Raw genomic sequence first — 22,573 nt, forward strand, 5'->3', positions numbered from 1 at the left:
GACATGTTCGGCTTTTTGGCAATTCACCCCGGACGGGGGTTTGATTGCCGAAAAGCCGGACATGTCTGGGGAAAAAATGGATGTATGGTAACCCTACTGTAGATTAAGTGTCATAGATTATTTGAGAGCAGGTATCCTGGTATGTATTTGTACAGTACCTACTACCCTGGGGCCCTGATCCTGATTAGGGCCCCTGAGGATTAGCATAATATAAATAACGCTGCCTCTGCCACATCTTCGATCTTATGGTTTCTGTTATATCTTGTCGTTTCTACCACAGGCTGTCTTTCTACCATGAGTCACGTAACTTGGCTTGATATTTTAACTCTGAGCATAATTAGCTCCATAAATGTCCTATGTAGGCAGGTCTTCAAAACTTTGTTCTTAAACATCTGATAACCTGGGACTTTGGATTTACATAAACACTCTGTTCAACTTTTGAGTATGTTCTAACCTGAACGTGGTCATCTCTTCTCTAGTCATAAAAACATGTGAGAAACTGCAACAACCTGTTCAGCATAGTTGATGCATTCATTTTCTTCATCCCCTTTGTGCTCCATGTTAGTATTAGAAGAGATATTAATTGGATTCAGCTTCAATAGGGACACAGTAAACGTGTAAGTTGGTCCATTTTCAAAAAATGAATTAAAAGTAGTTGCAGGTGTTGCACCTACTGCTGAGTTACCCTATTTTGTGATTATACAGTAACATTTTCCAGTCTTTTAAAATGTTTATGGGGGTTTGACAAAACAATGGAGAAACTGACTATGTAGGGGAAATGGTAACTACACAAAGTGTGGTCAAACTGCAAACACTGCAAAAACAAATATTTTTAAAATCTTTGCTATAGTAATCTTAGACCCTAGTCTTGAAATTAGCTCCCTTGCTGTCCCACTGAAGCCAATGGGGTTGTGAGAGAGACATGCAGCCTGTCCATTTGGACTCAGTGCAGGATCACGCCAGAGGGATCCTGCACTGATGAGGTACAAAATAAGTAGATGTATTAAAATTTAAAAAAAAAAATCCAAGCCATGCCTTTCCAATGTATATTTGTGTTCAGAGCGTTTTTCGCAATTCTCCAATCTGTATTTGTCACGGAAAAGTACAAAGTTTGGGTTTTTCTTGTGACTCTTTCACACACTGCCTGACTGATACGGCAGAAGAAGAAAGCCCTATAAAAATGATTTAGTACCAGCTTGACAAGGAACAGATTGATTGACAGTCTCAGTAAATAGCGAGAGAACTAAATTTCATTTTCCTAAGATACTGTATCCTTATTTGTAATCTGTAGTGTTTTACAGTGGGTTAATATTTAAATGGGATTTGCTTGTTTTCCCAGAGTGTTCAGCCATTATAGCCTTTGACTTGTAAAGTTCACTTTATACTTGACATTTTTATCCATCAAATGGCTGATTGCTAAGCCAGGGAAAGGACTATTTCAGATATATTTACTTATTTTACAAGGAAAATAATACTTTTGAACATCTATAGCACCTTTCATTTGCAGATCTCAAAGCACTTTATAAACAATAATTAAGCCATACTGCACTCCTGTGAGGTAGGTTGCTATTATTTCCCCATTTTACAGACAGGAAAACAGGCACAGAGAGGTAAAGTGATTTGCCCAAGATCACAAAGCAAACTAGGAGTAAATCCCAGGAGTTCCTAACTTTGGATTTCCTGTTCTAACAATGCAGTAGTGCTCCCTCAGAGGTATAGCTTTTTCTGATATTCTTGTTGCATCTATTGTGGAAGGAGGTCTATGCATTTGTCTGCTACCTAAAGTGAGGTTAGTCATCTATAACTTTAATTTCTCTATAAAAATAATTTCTCACACCCTTATCACTGGAATTTGGGATTTCTTCTGAAAAAGCCTTCAAGGCCTTTCTCAATAAATGCAGTGCCACATGAGTATTTGGTGAAATCCATAAATATGTTCTCTGAAGTTTCAGGAATGTGCGCACTATTTAAAATTCATTAGTCCAGAGAGACAACTGAAGGCCATTGTGAATTCTGTTACATGTTATGACTCTTATTGGCAACTGTTTGTAAAGAGAAACAGGCATGGTTCTTGACAGAGACCCTGGTGTGCAGGAATCCAAGTCCTCAGGGTGAAGGGATGCTTTGGGTGTCTTGGCTTCCTTGTGCTCACTGCATCCTATTGTAATTATAAATATGGGGTTATCCCAGAGTCTGTGGTACTGCCTGGGAGCAACACTTCATTTTTTATTTGCAGTGACTTGTTTTTTCTTTTAAGGCTTTGGAAGATGCCTTCTTTTAAACCTTTCTGTACTGCGAGTGGGGGAGGTTGGCTGTTGCTCAAATATAGGTGTGACATACAGTACAATCCAGACTAAGGAGCAACTGTTTCACCCTTGCCTTGCAATACCTTGCTTTACAATAACTCACAAACAGCCGTCCAGCATGCATGCCCCACCCTCAGTGTCTGTGTGCAGTTGCAGCCTACCAACTTCACTTGGGTTACACTCTTGCTCTCACTAGCCTTGGTTATACTGCAGGGTAATCCCAACACACATCCAATCCTCGATTTTCCTGCAGAAATATGTGTCTTGTACTCCCCAGCCCTCTCCTGGACAATACAAGTTATATTAAGCCTGTTATTCCTTTAACAGAAATAATATGCACACAACTTATCACCCCAAATGGAGTTTCCCACCCTCTTCAATTTAAACACACTGGATTAGATAAAACAATAAAATTTGTTTATTAACTACAAAGAGAGATTTTAAGTGTGTAGAAGTAATGAGGCATAAAAGTCAGAATTGATCACAAGAAAAATAAAGAAAAATGCTATTGGTGCCTAATTTAACAAACTGTTAACAAACTGTTAAATTAAAAAAAGTTTTCTCTCCACATGCTTTCAGTAGTCTTACTGATCAAACTTCTTATATCAAGACCCCCCCCCCACCCCCCCAGTCCAACAGCTGTTTTGTCCCTTCAGATGCAGTGAATTGACAGGCAGGGGATGAGTGGTCCCTTGGTGTGTTTCTCCCTCCTTTTTATAGTTTCAATTCCCCCCCTCCCCCTTGAAAAACATTTCCAGCTCAGTACCAGGAGACAAAAAGTTTACGTGGAAGGATGTTCCCTGCTGCTTTTTTCTCAACTGTTGAGATTCCTTTGTTTCCCTTCCTGCTTGATGCCTCTGTTTACTGCTTAAATGCAAATTAAGCAGGGCACATATTTCTTTGTTTAGGATAGACTTGTTTCTCAACTTCCGTTGGGAACATGTGTTAATAACACAGTGGAATCTTGTAACTTCACATGCAGTGTTGCCACTACTATTTTACCAGGACAATAACGACCAGCAAATTGAATTTTTAAATAATACCTCAAAAGATATGATTTGTACAAAGATTATTACAATAGTGTGTAAGGCAGTGTTTCTCAACCTGTAGCCCAAGCAGTGCATAGCAGCGCCCCTTTTGGTACGCTCAGGGCCATGCAGGTAGTATATATATTGTGTGGATGCGGCCCATGTGTAACAGAGAGAGCTGCATATGCAGTCCAAAATGGTAAATAAGTTGAGAACCACTGGTGGAGGGTGTGACTACAAGAGTACATTCTGTCACAATAGGATCAGGAATGGGGATTTTTTATTCTATTCCTGATTTTGCCACATGCACCGTGTGTGACTTCAGGCAACTCACATTTCTTTCTGCCAGTTCCTCATGTAAAATGGGGACAGTGCTACTTAACTTTCAGCGTTGTCTTGTTTCTTATTGACCGTTTGTAAAAAGCTTTGGCTCCTTGGATGGAAAGTACCATTAGTGCAATGTTACTACAGTAAACTGACCAGCACCTCTTCCTGTTTTTCTTCTCTTTTTTTGAAAGAAGAAACTGTGAATGTGGCTGTGGTAAGAGTGAGGGCCTGAAAGAGGTGGTAGTCTTTTTAATAACTCTCTGCTCTCTAGTAGTCTCTGCCACCTGCTGTATTTTAGTATAGGACCTTAGAAAACAATACACTAGTTCAAGGGAATTTTTGTTGCATTATTTCTTTGTCCAACTTGGAAGCATTACTTTGTTCAGCACCATATAGAAAGACTAAACAAAAGACAGGGAATACATAGTTATAGCAGATTGCAATGCAGCCTTGTAGAACAGTGATTTTCAACCTTTTCACATTTAATATGGAGATATACCTATCTCATAGAACTGGAAGGGACCTTGAAAGGCCATCGAGTCCAGTCCCCTGCCTTCACAGCAGGACCAAGAACTGTCCCTGGCAGATTTTTGCCCCAGATCCTTAAATGGCCCCCCTCGAGGATTGAACTCACAACCCTGGGTTTAGCAGGCCAATGCTCAAACCACTGAGCTTCTGCTATAGAGGAGTCCTGCACCAAGGACTTTGAAGTAGTCAGATAAGAATGCTCCAAGTGCGTAGGCTTGCTGGAGGATGACTCTGGTGAAGGAGATCTCCTTTGGTCAAGGTCAATTAGCAAGGTTGGAGGAGCACTTGTGAAGGAACGGTCGATTCGCTTCCCTGCGCCAACTGAGCCGTGTGAAGAATGGCCACTGTGAAAATATATCTAAGGCACTTCCTTGTTCTTGATTTGTAGCTGCAGCAGAAGAGACACCTGTCTCTAATGTGGAACAGTGAGAGTGGGGGTTACTAATGAGCCATTGGCTTTTGACACTGGGAGCAAGGCATAAAGCCAGGGGCCTTGGCATAGCCTCCCCCAGTACCAACCAAAGCTTGGAGAAGCCTACTGACCTAGAGCAAATAAATTGGATCCCTAAAAAATTTCAAATGGAGTGCAGACCCCTTTGGAAAACTTGGACATGATCCGTAGTGCAACCACTGGTGTAGAATGTTATAACCATCTTTTGTCCTTGACCATCAGTATGGTGCCTTCTAACTGCACCTTTTCTTCATAGCATCCTTGTAGTTCTTGTTTTGGTGTACAAGTAATTTGCAATAGATGAAATGTGAAGGAGGAGTTAGCACAGTGGTGGTAGAAGTTGTGTCTCAAGCCTGATAAATTACAATATATGGAATTTTTGAAATCTTACACCATGGCAGTGGTGGAAATAAAGAAGCAGTCTTGTCTTACACTGTCACTCAAATCTATGAAGACTTGATCAACTGAGAGCAGTTCCAGGTGGTGGAAAAAGCTTATACAGAACTAAAGGCCAAAAGAAATGTGTGTTACTTTAAAAAAAAATTCAGTGAAAACAGATGTTTCAACAAATTAATGTTTCCTAGCAGGGTTTTCAACCCAACAGTGCAGCACTGTATTAATGCATAGAAACCTGCAAATGAAATCAACTAATATTTTTCATTGTCCAACATGAGAAGAATGCAAATGCATAAACAGTGAATAGTGATCAACACCCCCCACCCCCACAGCACACCTTTCAAGAATCATGTGGTGTACTTCATCCAGTGCATCAAATGCCCAAAAAACTATGTGGGTGAAATCTGACAGTCAGATTTAGAGGAACTCTCACAGAAAAATGATCTAAAAAGACACAAATACCATATCTCATGTGGGCAAACACTTTTCACAAAGCAGCTACTCCATATCTGACATCTCAGTACTCATCCTTTAGGGAAACCTGCACAACACCTTTAAAAGGCGAGCCTGGGAACTTAGTCATAACTTTGTTAGACACTAAAAAAACCATGGACTCAACAGAGACACTGGTTTTATATCTCATGACAACAATTTGTAACACACCCCACTGCCTGCTAACCCTTAATTGCCCACTTCATTTTAAATGGTCTCCCAACATATGTGTTTAACACCTTATGTTCAGCTGTCTGTCCCAGCTTGTATTTAGCTCAGACACTCTGGTTTCCTTCTCCAGATGTGAAGAAGATCTCTGTGAAACTCGAAAGCTTGGATCTTTCGTCAACAGGGTCCAGTAAAAGATATTACCTTGCCTAGCTTGTGTCTCGTATGTCCTGGGACAAACACAGCTGCAACATCACTGCAAATAAATAATGAAGTAGCATATATAGTAAAAAGCTGACTTTTTAAGATTGAGTTGTAATAATCTGAGCTGTTTGTAACATAAGTAAGAACATTAGGTGTTTTTTAAGATTTTAAACTGACAGTCTCTCTTTTTTAATATTGTTTATAGATGAGCTGATATTTAGGTGCCAAATACAAAATCAAGATTATCTGATATGAACTCAGTTCTCTTTATCCTATGGAATAACTGCTTACATTTAATTTTCTCCCCTCCCCTTTCTCATTTTTCCTCCTATTAGCCCAATTGACTTACATTAATAGCTCCTTTCTTCCACTCCCTTTTCCCCAGGTTGCTGCAGCAACTGGTCACACTGTGGTGTTAGTGGACCAGACAGATGAAATCCTGAAGAACTCCAGGAAAGGGATTGAGGATAGTTTGAAAAGAATGACAAAGAAGATGTTTACAGACAAGCCTGAGGTGACATCTTGAAATTTATAACTACTAGACAAACTTTATTGAATTTGATAGAATTACTATTTTAATGTTGTAATTGTTGGCAATTAGTGCACAGATGAATACAGGAGAATCAGATTGATAGAATAGTATTAAAAATGCATTCAAAAAGCTAGGAAGATAAGAAGTTAAAATATTTTCAGGGTTTTTTGATCGGGAAAGTTGGTGCATCATGTCTTTTTCTGGTTTTTCAGATTGTAGTCTTAAATGACAGATTAACCTCAAATGCTGAGAAGTCTTTGAAAAATAAGGTTAAAGCTCAAAGTTTAAGTGGTACATTATTTATCTTTACCTAATAGTAAGGTTTCTTTAAACCATCGTAAAGTGCTATACACCAGCTTTACCCAGAAGCAGAGATTACAGGATTGTAATTATACCATTTAAGGAACCTCAGATAGATTTGCTTTAGTCACTGCATGGGGGAAGGGAGAAGCATAGCCTTGCATTTTACAGCAGACATCTGTTCTCCCTTTGTATCAGGATCACAGCTTACCCAAAAGTGGTAATGCATGGGGGATGAGTGAGAAGTTGGGAGGTAGAAGAGCTGGAGCATACAGGCCCCAGGAATTGTGGGATAGTATTGGTGGTTTATCAGAACACAAGCACCACAACACGTGCTTTAGCTATGTCCTCACTGCAAAGTGGGAAGGCTGGGACACGGGCTATAGCAAGACACTTTTATCTGTGCCCTTGCATGAGCCAGCAAGCTTGTGTTCTGAGGCAGTAACAAGCATATGTTAGAAGGCTTTATGTGTGGAAGGTAGGGAGGTTGGGTTTAAGCATGTGTCAGAGCCCGTGTCTACACTATCGCGTAGACATGCCCATGGCAGGAATAAGGTCTTGTCTGCATGGGGAAATTTACCAACATAAAAATACCAGTATAATTCTATAGCTATAGGACTTGTCTACATTATCTGCAGGATTGACGGGCAGCGATCAATCCAGTGGGGTTCGATTTATTGTGTCTAGCGCTCTCCCGTCGACTCTGATACTCCACCAGAGCTAGAGGTGCAGGCGGAGTCGAAGGGGGAGCGTCAGCTCGCTGCGGTGAGTAGATCTAAGTACGTCGACTTCAGCTATGTTATTCATGTAGTTGAAGTTGCGTAACTTAAGTCCATTTCCCCCCCCGGGTAGACCAAGCCATAGTTGTAGCAGTATAACTCCTCGTAGGAACACTCGTATTCCAGAATAAGGAGTGCCTTTTTCCGATTTAGCTTATGCTGCTCTGGAACCGGTATAAGCTAAATTGGGAAAAGGCACTCCTTATTCTGGAATACAAGTGTCCACATGAAGAGTTATGCTGGTATAACTATCGCTGTATAATTATAGTAGTATATGAGGGGTAGCCGTGTTAGTCTGGATCTGTAAAAAGCAACAGAGTAGTTGCTTTTTATAGTAGTATAGTTATGCTGGTAAATTTCTCTGTATAGACAAGTTCTCAGACCCCCAAAATGTAGTATATAAGTGTCTGTTTTCAGCTGTACTGGGTCTCCATTCTCTCTTGTTTAAAAAGCCTGCCTTTGTGTTTGATCTGTCCTTATAAACTGTGTCAGTGATTAACAGCTTTGGCAGTCACAAAAGAGATTCAAAATTTTGTTCCCATTCCCAGGAGAACTCTAATACATTGGATGTTGCCTGAAAGCCATTTCATTTCCTGAGGTGTCCGTGAAGGGCTTTGAATTATAACAATGAGCTGTGAAACCAGATAGCTTGCATATGGAAGGAAAAACAATATAATGGTTTAAAACCGAAGAAGTCCATTTTCACTGAGGGCAGGTCAAGATTCTCCTGGGACAGTACTGAAGTGATAAGTCAGTTGTTTACTGGAACTGTCATTCTGAAGGTTGAAATCAAGGGTGGGGTGGAGAACAGTCATCCTAAAAGAATGAAATAAAGGATCTCTTGCTTGTGAGAAGACTTGAGTTGCTGTGAAAGTTTAGTCCATCTGTGGAAGTATAGTACTCTCATAAACTTAAAGCTTTCTAATTGATCTGGAAATATAGTGCAAGTTATAACGCCTAATATTTTTAAGGCTCAAAAAAGCGACCAATGAAATAAATTGACCTATGAGAACTTTCATACCAAAGAAATGAAACCTTTTAGAAATAGGTTTTGTGACTTCTGTTTAACCTTTCAGGCTGCTGCTCAGTTCATTGAGAAGACCTTAAAGAACCTAACAGTGAGCACAGACCCAGTAGCAGTGGTACACAGCACCGACCTTGTGGTTGAGGCCATTGTGGAGAACCTGCAAGTGAAAAATGATCTCTTCAAGAGACTGGACAAGTTTGCTCCAGAGTATGTATGATTAAAGCACAGTGAACTGGAATCCATCACCACTTCTCTCTTAGGTTGTTTTGAAATTTATAGCTAGTATCTTTTTCTTTAAATGACAGTTTTGTGTCATTTTCTTAGCTTCTACACTTAAGCAAGAAGCTTTTCTTAGGCTCCCTTTGACTCCAGACTATTACGTGATATGGAGTATTTGACATGCCGATTGCTGATTTTCTGAACACATGGCAAGTGTAGTTACCCAATTTATTTTCGTGTGTTATGCGAAGCTACTGCTATATTATGGATTTTATTTCCCCCTCCTCCCCCCACCAATAATGAAAATAAAAGCCTAATATCAATCAAAATACATAGTAGGGAAATGCAGTAGTTGTTAGAAAAAGTAATAACTCACATCTATCANCCCCCCCCCCCCACTCCTCGGTTTAATCTTTAATACTAAAGCGGTTTAATCTTTATTGGTGCTATAGAAATGGAGATCTGACAGGCCCTGTCCTAAAATGGAAAATATTATTATCAATTACTTTGTCAGGCTGATAATCAATCAAGGAGGCTGCAGAGGTGAGAATCATGATTCCAAACCCATTTTGTCATGTGCTTTTCAAAAACGGCTGCCGAAGTTCTGATCACTAAAGGGTTAGCAAATGTCAGAGTTGCATTTAGGCAGCCTGTATGCTCTGAGATAAACATGACACACATACAGTGGCTGGGGCAGGTACCAGCACTCATACAAATACTGTTGGTACCTCTGAGCTGTAATCCTGCATTAAGGTGGTTGAACTAGAAGTATCTGTGCAAGCCCTAATCCAAATATATCCACAGAATGGTAATTTAAAGTTCTCCTGACACAGGTATTGATAGGATTATTATACAGATTGTACTAAGGACATACAATAAGTCAGTTCCAGTGTGTGGTATTTAAATCAAGTAGGGCTCAGGGAGAAGATGTGAGATTTCCCTGCATCTAGTGAAGATTACTTCCTCCTTCCTCTCTTGCTAGGTACAGCTAACCATCCAGGGTGGGGTAATATTTTATTGTGTGGCTCACAAAGTTACATGTGAATACAGTCCAGATTCTACCAACAGGCAAGTATGGGAGGGCAAGAAATTCCCCATGGAGGAGACTTCCCCTCCCCTCCCCCTTTAAAGAGCTTTATCCTTTTCCTGCTCCTCTGCAAATTATTAAATTCAGGCTATGGAGAAGTGTTTGTATTTGGGAAGATTGTCTACCCGGATAAGTACCCAGGATGAAATAATGTTGTGTGTTTTATAGAGATAACGTAACACTTGTAATGAAGGTATACACTGTGCTTCAGCCTAAAGTGCAGTATATCTAATTTCCTTTCAATGGTATCACTTGTTTGAAAAAATTCAGGAAATTCACTAAGTGGTTGAGGCACTCTATGTAAAAATTAAAATAAAATAAAATAAATATGTTAGCACAGTATTTACTAACTGCTCTCATTCTTTGCACCAGCAGTGGTGGCTGTGTATTATATGTTTAAACATTATGTAGCATGGGATGCTTAGCTCTCTCTACTGAGATTTAAGGTAGTGATCTATGACTTCTCATGTGGAGAATATGAATGGTAAGATGGAAGCAGACATATCTCTCTGATGGGTCACTAAATTCATATCTGTAAATGCTGATAGATGTGAGTTATTACTTTTTCTAACAACTACTGCATTTCCCTACTATGTATTTTGATTGATATTAGGCTTTTATTTTCATTATTGGTGGGGGGAGGAGGGGGAGAAAGGAAAGAAAGAAGATCCTCCAGCCCCCACACAGCCTTCAAATTGGCACAGAAATCAAAGGATGGTGGTAGTAGGGAATTATGTTACTTCTAAGTGTCTTTTCCCCACTGACTCAACAAAGTGATAGGATTGTAGCCAAACGGAATTCTAACATATTCCCTACCCTAGAATGAAAGATTTTGCTTTTATGTTTATGTCTCTTCATCTTCTTGTGCCTTCCCCATAGCTTGGAATAATTTTGGGTCCCCGGCACATGCCTATAATTCTCATACCCACAGAAGACCTGCTACTGGAAAGGAGACAGGTTCCTAAGTTGCTTCCTTTTTTCTCCCTCCATTAACCACCCACAAGCCTAATTGGCTTAAGAGCTGGTGAGATGGATTTGGATGGATTTAAGAGCTAATAAGGTGAGGGGTTAGTTGACTCCTCTCCCTTTCTTCTTGCAGGTCATGTACATTGCTGTATGCCTAGTGGAAGGTTGGGTCTTTCCTTGTAACCCAAACCACTGGCAGTGGCAAATCGGGGCAGGGTCAGAGCTGAGACTCCTGCTCAGCAAATGTGGTGGCAGCTCCTTGTGGAGGCACTCTGAGCTGTAGCAGTGTTGGAGGGTATACCAGGTGTAGTCTACTACTGCTTTTCCCTCAGAACTCCAGCATGCTAGTAATTAGCCAAAGTACTGAGCAGCGTCAGCGCTGCTTGGAGATATCAGCCTATTCTCCCTTATCAGAAGAATCCTTGAACTGTGGGAGCTATTGAAAATATACCTAATCCCTGTGACAGTGCAGCAACATTGAAAACCCTGACTGATCCAGTCACAATTTTTCTCTTTGGCAAGGCGTGGTACAGACCTTTCTCCCCAAAAATATCTGTAGCTTGCTTAAGTTGAAGTGAAGACCGAGTATTGTATAGGTAGGTTTGAGCTAGAACTGTAAACTAATTTCACATAAGTAAGCTCAAGTAGCATTTCAGCTTATTGTTCAGGAAACTGTTTGAGTTGACTTAAAATAAGTTCCTTATTGTACTTTCCTGCCCTTACCTCCATTTAGTATGCAGAAGCAGGTGTACTTCTGTATCCCACACAGTAAACGTAGTTAACTTTATAGCTGTGATTGCTACAAGAAATATAACCCTTGTGCAGAACACATAATGAGCCCCAGCCTATTTCCTTCCTCCCCCACCCCCATCCCCATCTTAAAGAAATAAGAGATTGGAGGGAAAAAAATCTCTGTGTGGAGGGCATAGTTTTCTACATTGCTTCTTGTGTCCAAACTCCTTAGAGAATCTTTGTGTCACGTGAATTGTTTTCTACAGTTGAAGGCTTAGGGTTCACAGGAGGGGAGCCTGCTGCTGTGAACCTCCTCAGGAACTTGTAGAGGTAAATTGGCTTATAGCTCAGCCAAGTTAGTGAGCTTTAAGCAGATTTGCTTCTACAAGCATAAGTCTTTAAGGAGCTCAAATAAGGTGGGGCTGCCTCTATCTCCCTGTGGTGATGCTAAGCTTCATTAAGCTACCTGGCAGCCCCACACAGTTCACTACTTTGTGGAGTTGCTGAATTCTGTTGGGGGGTGGGGAGGACAATGAGCCTTGCCAACTCTCCGTTTGTACAGCTTAGTACTTTTGCAGGGGAATGAAAGCTGCATGGGGCAAGCAGGTAGTCCATGGGAATTTAGCATCCCCAGAGAGCACTGGGGAATGGGGGTAGCAATTGTCCCTGCTGACTGCTTGAAATGTTATGCTTGTAGATACAAATTGACTTAAACTAAGCCAGTTAAGTGCTTTAACAGTACAGAAGTTTTGTACAAGCACAACTCAAAGCACTAAATCTGCACCCAGCAAGCTGAAGGGGCTCTGGCTGCAGCTGTCACCCGTGGTTTCTATTTCAGCCTAGGTGAATCATGCCATTGATTTGTATGCATAGCACTCTGCATTCTTATAGCACCTTCCATCTGAGGATTTACTGGCACTTTACAGACATTAATGAATTTACCCTCAAAGCAGCACTGTGTGACAGGGAAATAGAGAAGTGTAATTACTTCCTGGGGCTTTGCCTAATTGTATTTGCAGTTATCTTGTTTTCAGTATTACATTTGAGAATCCTCCTACTATTTGGAAATGTTGTTCTGATGCCTCCTCTTCATAAGTAATCAGTGACCCTGGGTAATGTCTCTGGGTTTGATTTTCAGCATAGTGATATGGATGGGTTCCCCTCCTTATGCACCACATGTCCTACTGTCATTGCTCTAAATGGGCCAGTGTAGGATTTTCATGTCACTTCCTGCGTTCGTTATTATGTGTGCATTTAATTTATGTTGCTCCTACTTTAGACAGGAGCATCAGTCATCAAATAGTGAGAATTCTTCATTTTTATTTTCCTGAGAGCCCCCCTGCATTTTCTCTCTGCCTCCCTAACTGTACACTGCCAATTTCTGTGCAGTGGGCATTGCATATCATTTCTGTTGATCCAGGTTTTATCTTTCTGTTAAGGCAGCATCCCCCGCCGGGAGCTGGCTAATGTGTCTGGGGTGTGGTTTGTATTCTGAAATTGTGTTACAAAACTGGCCAGAAGGAGGAATTCTTTCATCCACAACTTCAGCATTTTTAAAGAAGGAGCTGGACAGCGTGGGTAACTTCGCTGGAAGGCTACATTTTTTTTCTCTTGTCTTTTGAGTTTTGAGATTCTGTGTAATTCTTCTTGGGACCCACTAGGTGGCACTGCAGGCAAGCCCACCTGATGCCAAAAAGCTTTCATTAGGGGTTTGTCAGTATTTCCATTTACTAAATGCTATTGTCAAAGATTGTAAAACTTTGCTTTAGGCTGGAACTTTGTCTGTGAGGTCTAAGTCACAGAGGCGTTTATCCTCTCTCTAAATTTGGTTTAAACCAGTTTATTGGTTTAAGTAGGTAATGTGGGCAAGGCACTCTCGGACACAATCTAGCTTTAATGAGGATATTTTTCAAATTGTATCTATAGAACAATGCAGAGCTTTAATTTAACAGTAAGGTTCTGATTTTTACCCAAGGAAGTGGACATTTCAGAGATTAGAATTTTAACTAAGAAATTCTGATCCTGCAACCATTAGTTTGTGAGAAGGAATCTTGTCTGTTAAGTTTAAGTGTTTACGAGAGACTTCTGAATGGAAGTTCATTGGAAGCAATGGTGAACATTCTGAATAGGGTGGGTTGTGAATTGTTGTCCTTCGTATTCTTTGACCTTTGGAATCTTAACTACTGATATCAGAATTGTGGGTGAAAAACATTCTTTCAGTGCCCTGCCCCAGAATAATATAAGGGCTTGTCTACACAGTGCATTAGTCTGCCTAGAGAGGGTAAATGCTAATGTGCACTAGCATGTTACATACTAACTGGCCTATGCGGACCCTGCTGGCACTCACTAAAAGTTCCCTAGTGCACGTTAATTTACATCCCGCTATTGTGGACTGGCGCACTGTGTGGACAAGCCCTGAGGCTTGTTTTGTGGTGCTGTTGCCAGGGAGAAGTGATTAAAGGATAGCTGGGGAGATGTGTAGGTAAGATTTTTTTAGAGACACTTTTGTGATTGTCAGACTCACAAATTCAGATATTGTACATGAAGTAAAAATGCAGTGGCTTTCATAGTCTCTTTTTACATAATTGTTTTTCTAATGTCTCAAGATCTGTGATGCTCTCCTGACTCAAAGAAGAAACAGTTTCTCCAAAGCTTTTTCCTGTCCCAGAACATAGTTATATCTAAGTGAACTATGGTACATAACAACATTTGACTGACCCAAGGGGATATTTTTCTGGGAGGGAGTCTGTTTAGAACATGCAATTGGGAGTAAGGACTTCATTCCTGACTTTGCCACTGATTTGTGTGACCTAGAGTAAGTCACTTAATTTTCTCTTCCTCGGTTTCCCCATCAGGAAAATAAACCTTATCTATCTAACAGGTGTTGTGAGGCTTAATAATTGGAAAATGCTCTGAAATCTCATTAAGTCTCATATTAATTATTTAAATTTAAGAACTGGTTTATGCCAATGGATGGATTTCCTTCCCTTGCCATTATAAATCTTAAAAAAACACCCCACCAACCACATATCTGGGTATGGTCCTGTCTTCTGAATGACTGTGCTGTGTGCAGCAATTCTTGTCTCTTTGTGGCATCTCTGTTTTTCTGCTCTACTTTTTCCTTTTGCAATACGTCTGCTGTCAGTGTATACTGTAAAAAGATTATTGGCAAAAATTTTCAAAAGCTAGACTCCTAGATCTGAATTTTCCTGAAATAAGAGATTTGTGTTGGGGACTACGAAACTTTTCTACTTTTTATGGAAAAAAACTCTCTTCTTGATCCAGTGAGGTGACCTATATATTCTTCTTGGAGTTAAGAATTCATACAACTTTCAGAGACAAGCTTAACTATTGGTCATTGTGGTGCTATTTTAGTTGTATGCTATGGAAAGCAGTAAAGGGTAGTGTCAGCTATGTATGATGGGGTACTTTTAAAAATACTTGGCCTACAATAGGCTAGCTGAAAAAAAATACACTCCTGATTAGCCACTGAATGCCATGGCAAATCTGATGAAGTGGGCATTCACCCATGAAAGTTTATGCTCCAATACTTCTGTTAGTCTTAAAGGTGCCACAGGACCCTCTGTTGCTCCATAGCAAATCTGTTGATCTTTAGGGCACAGATCTTCTTGTTGACAAAGATAGCTGTCATTTACACAATCCTCACTTCCTTTCCCCACAGAAACACAATATTTGCGAGCAACACTTCGTCTTTGCAAATAACGGACATAGCCAACTCCACCACCAGGCAGGACCGCTTTGGTGGCCTCCATTTCTTTAACCCAGTGCCTATGATGAAGCTTGTGGAGGTAAGTGTTTGATAGTATTCTGATGATAAATATTATAGCATGGCAATATACTTGTACTTCACTGAGAGTTCATTAAAGTAATAGGATGTATCCCAGCATGCAGCCCTCCTTACCAGGAGGAGCTACCTTTAGAGATAAGAAGATGAAATGACCTCCATTCCAAGCAGGGCTTTGGAGCGGAGCCAGGAGCAGGAGCGCAGAGCAGCTCCGGACCAGTGGAGCTGCAGGCTTTTGCCTGGAGCCGGAGTGGAGCCAGAGCACAGCTCCAAAGCCCTGATCCCAAGAGAGGGAGATGGACTGAATAGTCCAACAGGACTCTTTCATCTCTGACTCCTAAGAATCTCTGGTTGATCCATCTCCATGCCCAATCAGCTTCTGGCCTCTCCGCTGAGACTGTGAACAAGAGCATCAGTTTTGATGATGATTTCAATCACATGGACAAGTATCTGATAAGAACTTTTTGTGTTTTAAGTCATCAGGCAACAGGTAGAGGAATGTTGGTTCCTACGATCCCATGCTGGATTTGAACTGATGTTAAAAGAAGTGAAAGACCCCATGTTCTGTTGCCAGTCCCCTGAGTCATTAGCTCCTTTATTGTGAATGTTTCAGAACATCCTAATCTAATCCTCAGGATCTTTGAAACAATATATGTTTTTATGCTTCTGCAATGTTTCAGGCGAAGTGTGTGGAGATTTTGAAATAATTTGTTTTTAATACCAGGTTTGGATCTTTATTTCTCCTTTGTATTAAGGTACAAAAAATACAATTATTTTAAAGCTACTTCACCATTCATCTAAAGGCACATGTGCCTGGTGTCTGTCTTTTTAATAGATCATAAAATATATTTTCATCTTGCTACTTAGAGTAGAATAATAAATGCATCCCATGTGGAAGTATACAGGAGCACATGACGTCCGTCCCATCATAACAACACTACTATAATCCTTGCACAATTTATCCCCCTCACCAAAAAATAATGACCAACATAACTATTTTTTCTATCCTCTGATGCCTATGCGGTGGGAATAGGGGTGAGCCATAACCCCAGATCTGAAGCACTTACCATAATTCCCCCACACTTGGGGGGCAGGAGGGAGAGAGGGGGAATGGAGTTTGAATTTCACAGCTAGATCTAACCTTGAATTAGGTCAAACCAAAAACAGCAGAGACAAACACCTATGAACTTTTGGGTATGTCTGAAAGTGAACTTTGGGCCCATCTCTGCTACAAAGCAAGATTTCCTCCTCCCCATGCCCTAAAGTGCTGTGCGTCTTTCTCTCTTTTTTTTTTTTCTCCTTGCCCCCAACCTATGAATAATTCTAGAGTTTCCTCAGTAACAAACATTCACCTATGTTGTACCTTCTGTTATAATTTCCTAGTTTCTTAGGCTTATTTTTTGTAATAATTTTCTGGATGAAATCTTCCATGTGTTATCTCAGTCCTAAAATACATGATATTTCAAGAAAATTTGAACAAAATCTGCCCATCTTTTGAGTTCTGAAAATGCCAAATGATACACATTTTCTGCTGTAAAAATATTTCTCTCTCTCGGCATGAATCATATGGCAGATCTTTGCAAGCTGAAATTTTCCACCTCAGTAGTGAATACTGAGCCCTGATCTTCAGGCCAGCTTCCAAAGTGGTATTTATAGGACTGTGAAACAGCAGATATGTATCATCACTGGAGCTGGTCAAAACTCAGAATTTCTATTGCATGGGGAAACTCCAACAATGAGAAAATATTTTCCCACAAAAGAAATTCTAAAAAAATTTCATTTTGGAAAACCGAGCAGCCCGCAGCTCTTGGCTCCAAGGGACTCTGAGGGCTGCCTGGGAAGTCCCCTGCTATAGAGTGGGGAGTCTTAAAAGTCCAGAGAGCCTTGGTTCAAGCAGACACTGTCATGGTCCTGTCTCCACAGCAGGGAGTCTGGAATCCCTGGGGTCTGTGACTGAGGCAGTTTGTATGGCACAGCTGCCCCAGAGCTGCAGGCCCTGGAAACCCAGGCTTTCCAGCAGCTCCTCAAGGTAGCTGGTAGAACACCAGGCATGTAGCCGGCAGGTTTCCATCAGAACTCTTGGAGTTCACTGGCAGAAGTTTGTCAAACTGAAATGGTTCCACGAACATCTTGGTTTGAGGAATCGGCATTTTCCAATGAAAAACCATTTTGTTTTAAAATCAGCTATAGTTGTCACTGGCCTGATCCTGCAAAGGGTGTTGGCATTGGAACTTTATGTAGGCATAAATATCTGTCTGGGATCTCTTCGTAGGGTTGAAACCAATGTTAAAAACAGAAATAGTTATATTAGTTTTTCCTTTTGTCTAGAGGCTCTTTCAATTTCAGGCTGTCCTGCAGCATCGTAATTTTTGGGTTGGCAAACGCTGCAGACCAGTGTTCACTAGGTAGAATAGCTGTTTCAGATGGAAATAAAGAAAAAACATAGAAATGTGTATTTTATCATTACAACGGTGAGCTTTTGTTCAGAGAGACCTCATACAATAATACAATCATCAGACCTCTCTAACAGGATGTTACCATATTACATAGTGAGCATCTTTACACTACCCATGACATGTCATCTCCAATGATTATATTGAATTGAGTGAAAACTGACTACGCATGTTTAACAAACCAGGCATGGCTACAGATGTTAACATTCAAAAAAATTGTACAGGTATGTTGGGGTTTTTTGCAGGTGGAATGTTCTCTGTCTGAAAATATTGAGTAAGTGGTAACCAAATATGTAGAAACATTTCAGTTACCTGAGGTCTTATGAAGCTTATTTTTATGAAACCTCAATTTGGGGCCTAATTCCACGTGACATTAAACATTTATGTAAAGAAATACAAGTTCAGATTCCTGTAGTAACAATAATTCATTCATATTGCATATATAGAGTATTTTAGATTAATAGTTTTGCTATTAAATGCTTGACATAGATCTTGTCTACCCATAGTTTTGCACCAGTTTAATTAAACTAATTTAGTTAAATGTGCAAACCCCAATGGGAACACTTCATTTTTGATTAAGAGTGGCTTATTTCAGTTTAGCTTAGACATGTTCCCAACTTAAGTTGAACTGGAATAAGCTTTATTTAAATTGAAATAAAAATATCCTCATAGCCTTTTAAACTGGCTTAACTAAATCTGTTTAAAATCACACTTTATATTAATCCTGGGCATCTTTGTGTATAGACAGGTCTTAATATACAATGGGCCTGATCCTACCTTCCAGTATGAGCATTCATCTATAAGTAACAAATGGTTTTAAGGGCAAAATTGAGTCCTGTTACAATGTGAGCAAGTTAAGAGTTCTATTTAATATTTTATTATAGATAATACCTTCTAAAGGACTTTAGTGCTTTTTCAAATCGTATCTTTATAGCAGTGCTGAAATGCAATGAACTGTAGGATAAGATTGCACTCAAATTCTGTGGTGATGAATACCTGAATACCTGCCTAGCTACATAGTCCTCTGCTGCACAGCACCCTGCATAATAGTGGAAGAATTGCACATTTTGGCCCTACTCTTTCCAAAAGTGCCATGTCTGTTTAGAGAAGATGAACCTGTGTGTCTTTTAAGGCCCTGTCTGGAAGACCCGATATGGTAACTGAATGGCACTCAGTTTCTTTGTTTCAGAATGACAAAGGTCTGAGGTCAAAATAGGTGAAATCCACTTGCATTGCATTACCTAAAAGTGGAGGTCTGGAAGAAAGCAAACATCTTTGAGGAGGAAAGAGATTCAGAACAGAATTGCAGGATAAGTGATACTTTTGATTATACATCTGGAGAGAACGTACCCATGCCACTGCAGCAGGCTTCAGTATCTATTTGAAATGTTCTAGTGTCTTTAAATTTTATATAGATTTTTCAGTGGGACGTGCATTTTGACCCTGTGACACTTAAGCACTTGCTTTAAGGATTAACAGTTTGAACTCTGGACATGCGAGTGCCAAGTGGCTAACTAAAACTACACTGTTAAGATGCTGTGAGGCTGAGGTCAAATCTGTCACAAATCCCTTTGAGGATTGTCTAAAGGTCACCTATTTAGTCCATGCAGAAATTCTCACTGACTCTAACTGGACACCTTACACAGACAGATATTCTCTTACCTGGTTGGTTCTTATTTGCATGCTCAGGGTTTAACTGATCGCCAGATGTGGGGTCAGGCAGGAATTTTCCCCCGGATCAAGTTGTCAGTGACTGTGTGGGGGTCACTTGCCAGGATTATCTGGATATATCTCACTTAATCATTTCCCTGCCATTGTGAGGGTCTTGGGTATTGGTGCCCCTCAGGGCCCTCCTATTCTCTGTCTGTGGCGCACAATAGTCTAGTCTCCTATGGGCCATAATACTTGGTCTAATTTTGATAGTTGGAGTTAGTATGTGGGTGCTGGCATGTTGGTGGCATGTGATGTACAAGAGGTTAGACTAGATGATCTGGTGATCCCTTCTGGCCTTAAACTCTATAACTCCTTTTCAGAAAAGAACGGAGTTTTTGGGGATTTTTTCCTTTCTCAATTTTGAGAGACTAGTATTTGGGCTTCAAAATTCCTAGATGTAAAATAAATTTAAGCTTCCTTGAAACTGATGTACAATCTTATGTGTGAATGTCTTCCAGATGCTTAGATCTAACTTCAGAAGAAAACACACTACCATTTTACTGCTGAGAAACAAATCCTGCTGTCTTTATTCCACGCTCACTGTGTTTTTGTGTTGATATCATCAGTAGTCATTCTGGTGCTTAGGAGACCAAATTCCACTGAAAATCTTGTGGTGATATAGTCTTCCTCTCACTGCTTATGTGAGTGGCTGCATAGAAAGTCCAAGCTAACTAACAAATATTATTTCTAGAGCTGTATTGGCATCATTTTCTCATTCTGGGGCACTAATAAATAAGTAAAAGATATCTTGTTCAGTTCAAACTATTAAAATCTTTAGAAAAATCCAAGTTTGCCAAATGATAAGGACAAAATTGCTAAGAAAATACCTTGGGTCCTTCCTACTCTTAAGCTTATAAAAGGCCTTTACACAGTTTAAAAAGTAAAAATTAAAAACTGTTTTCTTTAGACTTCATTTGTTGATATAATAGTGTCTGTGCACCTGTTTATATTGGCCAAGGAAGCCATGTTACACCCTTTCTATCAAGAACTGTGTGTAAACTTGGTTCTCTAGAATGTCACCAATGTGTTTCCATGGGTATTAGAGACCATGTGGCTTTGGAAGTTTTTATACTATCCACACAGGACCCTTTGCAGTAGAATTCTAAAAAGATGAACTCCATTGCTTTGAACCCGGTGGACGTTTTAAATGTCTTACAGTAACAATTTCAGAATGTGGAGGGTGCTTTGGTGTGCTTTAAAATAGGTTTCACTCTTTTATTGTTACATGTATATTTATCTGGGTTAGTGTGACTGTTCTTTGTAATATAGATATTTTGTGGAATATTCAGAGAACATTCTGAATCACTGTTTAATTTTTGGCACAGTTATCGAGGTGGGGAGAGAAAATGACTTCTGGTTGCTTATTAACACATGTTGGTTCCCTGCTTAGGTCATCAAGACACCAATGACCAGCCAAAAGACTTTTGAGTCACTCATGGAATTCACCAAATCATTGGGAAAGAATCCAATATCTTGCAAGGCAAGTAGCTCTAGATTGTGAGGAGAGACGAGCAACGCTCAGGGGGCTTCAGGTCTGCTCATTTTAAAAAGCTATTCATTTTAAGGTGGTGTGTAATTGCATGAACACAATGAAAATTTTCTACTCTGCTTCTGGCACAGATTATCCGTTCCCATGCAAATCCCTTCAGAAGAGAACAACTTGCTTGCTAAAAGTCCTTGAAAAAGAGAGAGATCCCAATCTGCCATATCAGTGTGTGAATGGGGCGGGTCTGGCTGTTGTGTGGAAAGGGCAAGGGATAGTTCTGGCAAACCTAGGGCAGGTCAGGGATCGCAGTTAACTGCTCCAGTCCATTCAGACCCTAACTACAGTGGAGAAGCAGAAACCCCTCCCTCTGGAATCTTGGCCCCTTTGCCCTCCAAACACCTGAGGCACCACTGCCAGTTCATGTGCTGTGTTGCTTTTGGATCCTCCACTGTGGGTAGCGTATGCACATGATTCCCTCTCAATGCGGGTCAGACCAGTATTAATCTTCATTTCTTTTTGCCCATTAGCCGTAAAGAGGGCTTCTGGGGATGGGAGTTGTGGGGAAGGGGGGCAGCGCGATTGCTCCCCACCTTTCATGGAGGCATCTGGCCCATAGAAGAAAGGAATTCTGGTCAAGTAGTTGTTGGCATCCTGGGTTCTGTTTTCAGCTGTACCACTGCATTGCTTTGTGGTCTTTGGCAGGTTTTTTTAAAATCTCTGTATTTCAGTTTCCCAAATCGTAAAGTGCAGATACCTCTTTCCTTTCTCATCAGTTACTGTTGAGCGAACTATGGAAGTGAGACAGTGGACAAGTTCCTTTGCCATTCTGTTTGTTAATTTTCCTTGTGTAAAATGGGGATTATAATGCTTACCTAGCATTGTGAAGCTCTTGGAGTATATACTTGCAGTATAAGAGTTTGAGGTGTGGTATTTTGTACTATTATTTATTTATTATCCTAACGTGATAGTATATTAAATAATACTGGTATTTACAGTACTCTTTCATATGTTCTATTTCGCATTTCCCTTTACATTTTTGATTACTATAGAAGCTTACGTTAAAACAAGATCTTTGTTGTTTGGGAGTCAACCTGCCCCTGCTGCATAATTCTCAACCCAGATCATCACCTTCGGTTTGCAAAATTGACGTTGGTTGCTGTTGAAGTGATTATGATGTCACAGAAGTTTGATTTACAATGATGAATAAACAGCAGGAGTAGATAAGCTCTTAAGCCATGAATGTGTTTATTAATAAATTCACACCAAAAGGGAAGAACTCCTCTCCCTAGATCACCCAAAAAAACCCAGTACCAGCAGAATTTTTCTGACTAGCTAGTATTTTCCAAGTAGCTTTCTAAGAGGCAACATTGAGTCTTTTTTAAGATGAATTAATAATTAAGAATGGGGAGGAGGCACTTTAGGTTCCTCAGCCATATTTGATCACATAATAGTTCTTAGTTATTAGATTAATTTCTGTTAAACAAAAGTAGTGAACAGGTAAATCAGGCAAAAGACCAGAAGTCTAGAGTGAACTGAAACTTGGTGAGTTAATAAGCAACTTCCTTGTTGAACTT

The 22,573-nt window shown here is 40.2% G+C and overlaps 1 protein-coding gene across 1 annotated transcript in view; it reads left to right on the forward strand.

Moving 5' to 3' along the window:
- Nucleotides 1–22,573, forward strand: part of HADH (hydroxyacyl-CoA dehydrogenase) — a 31,268-nt gene that overhangs the window by 1,484 nt on the left and 7,211 nt on the right. The window contains exons 2-5 of the mRNA XM_034772305.1: nucleotides 6,286–6,414; nucleotides 8,588–8,745; nucleotides 15,225–15,351; nucleotides 20,904–20,993. Coding sequence (XP_034628196.1) covers nucleotides 6,286–6,414; nucleotides 8,588–8,745; nucleotides 15,225–15,351; nucleotides 20,904–20,993 — 504 coding nt within the window. The remainder of the gene's footprint in view (nucleotides 1–6,285; nucleotides 6,415–8,587; nucleotides 8,746–15,224; nucleotides 15,352–20,903; nucleotides 20,994–22,573) is intronic.

Source organism: Trachemys scripta, chromosome 5, assembly GCF_013100865.1.
Source record: "Trachemys scripta elegans isolate TJP31775 chromosome 5, CAS_Tse_1.0, whole genome shotgun sequence".
Lineage (NCBI taxonomy): Eukaryota > Metazoa > Chordata > Testudines > Emydidae > Trachemys > Trachemys scripta.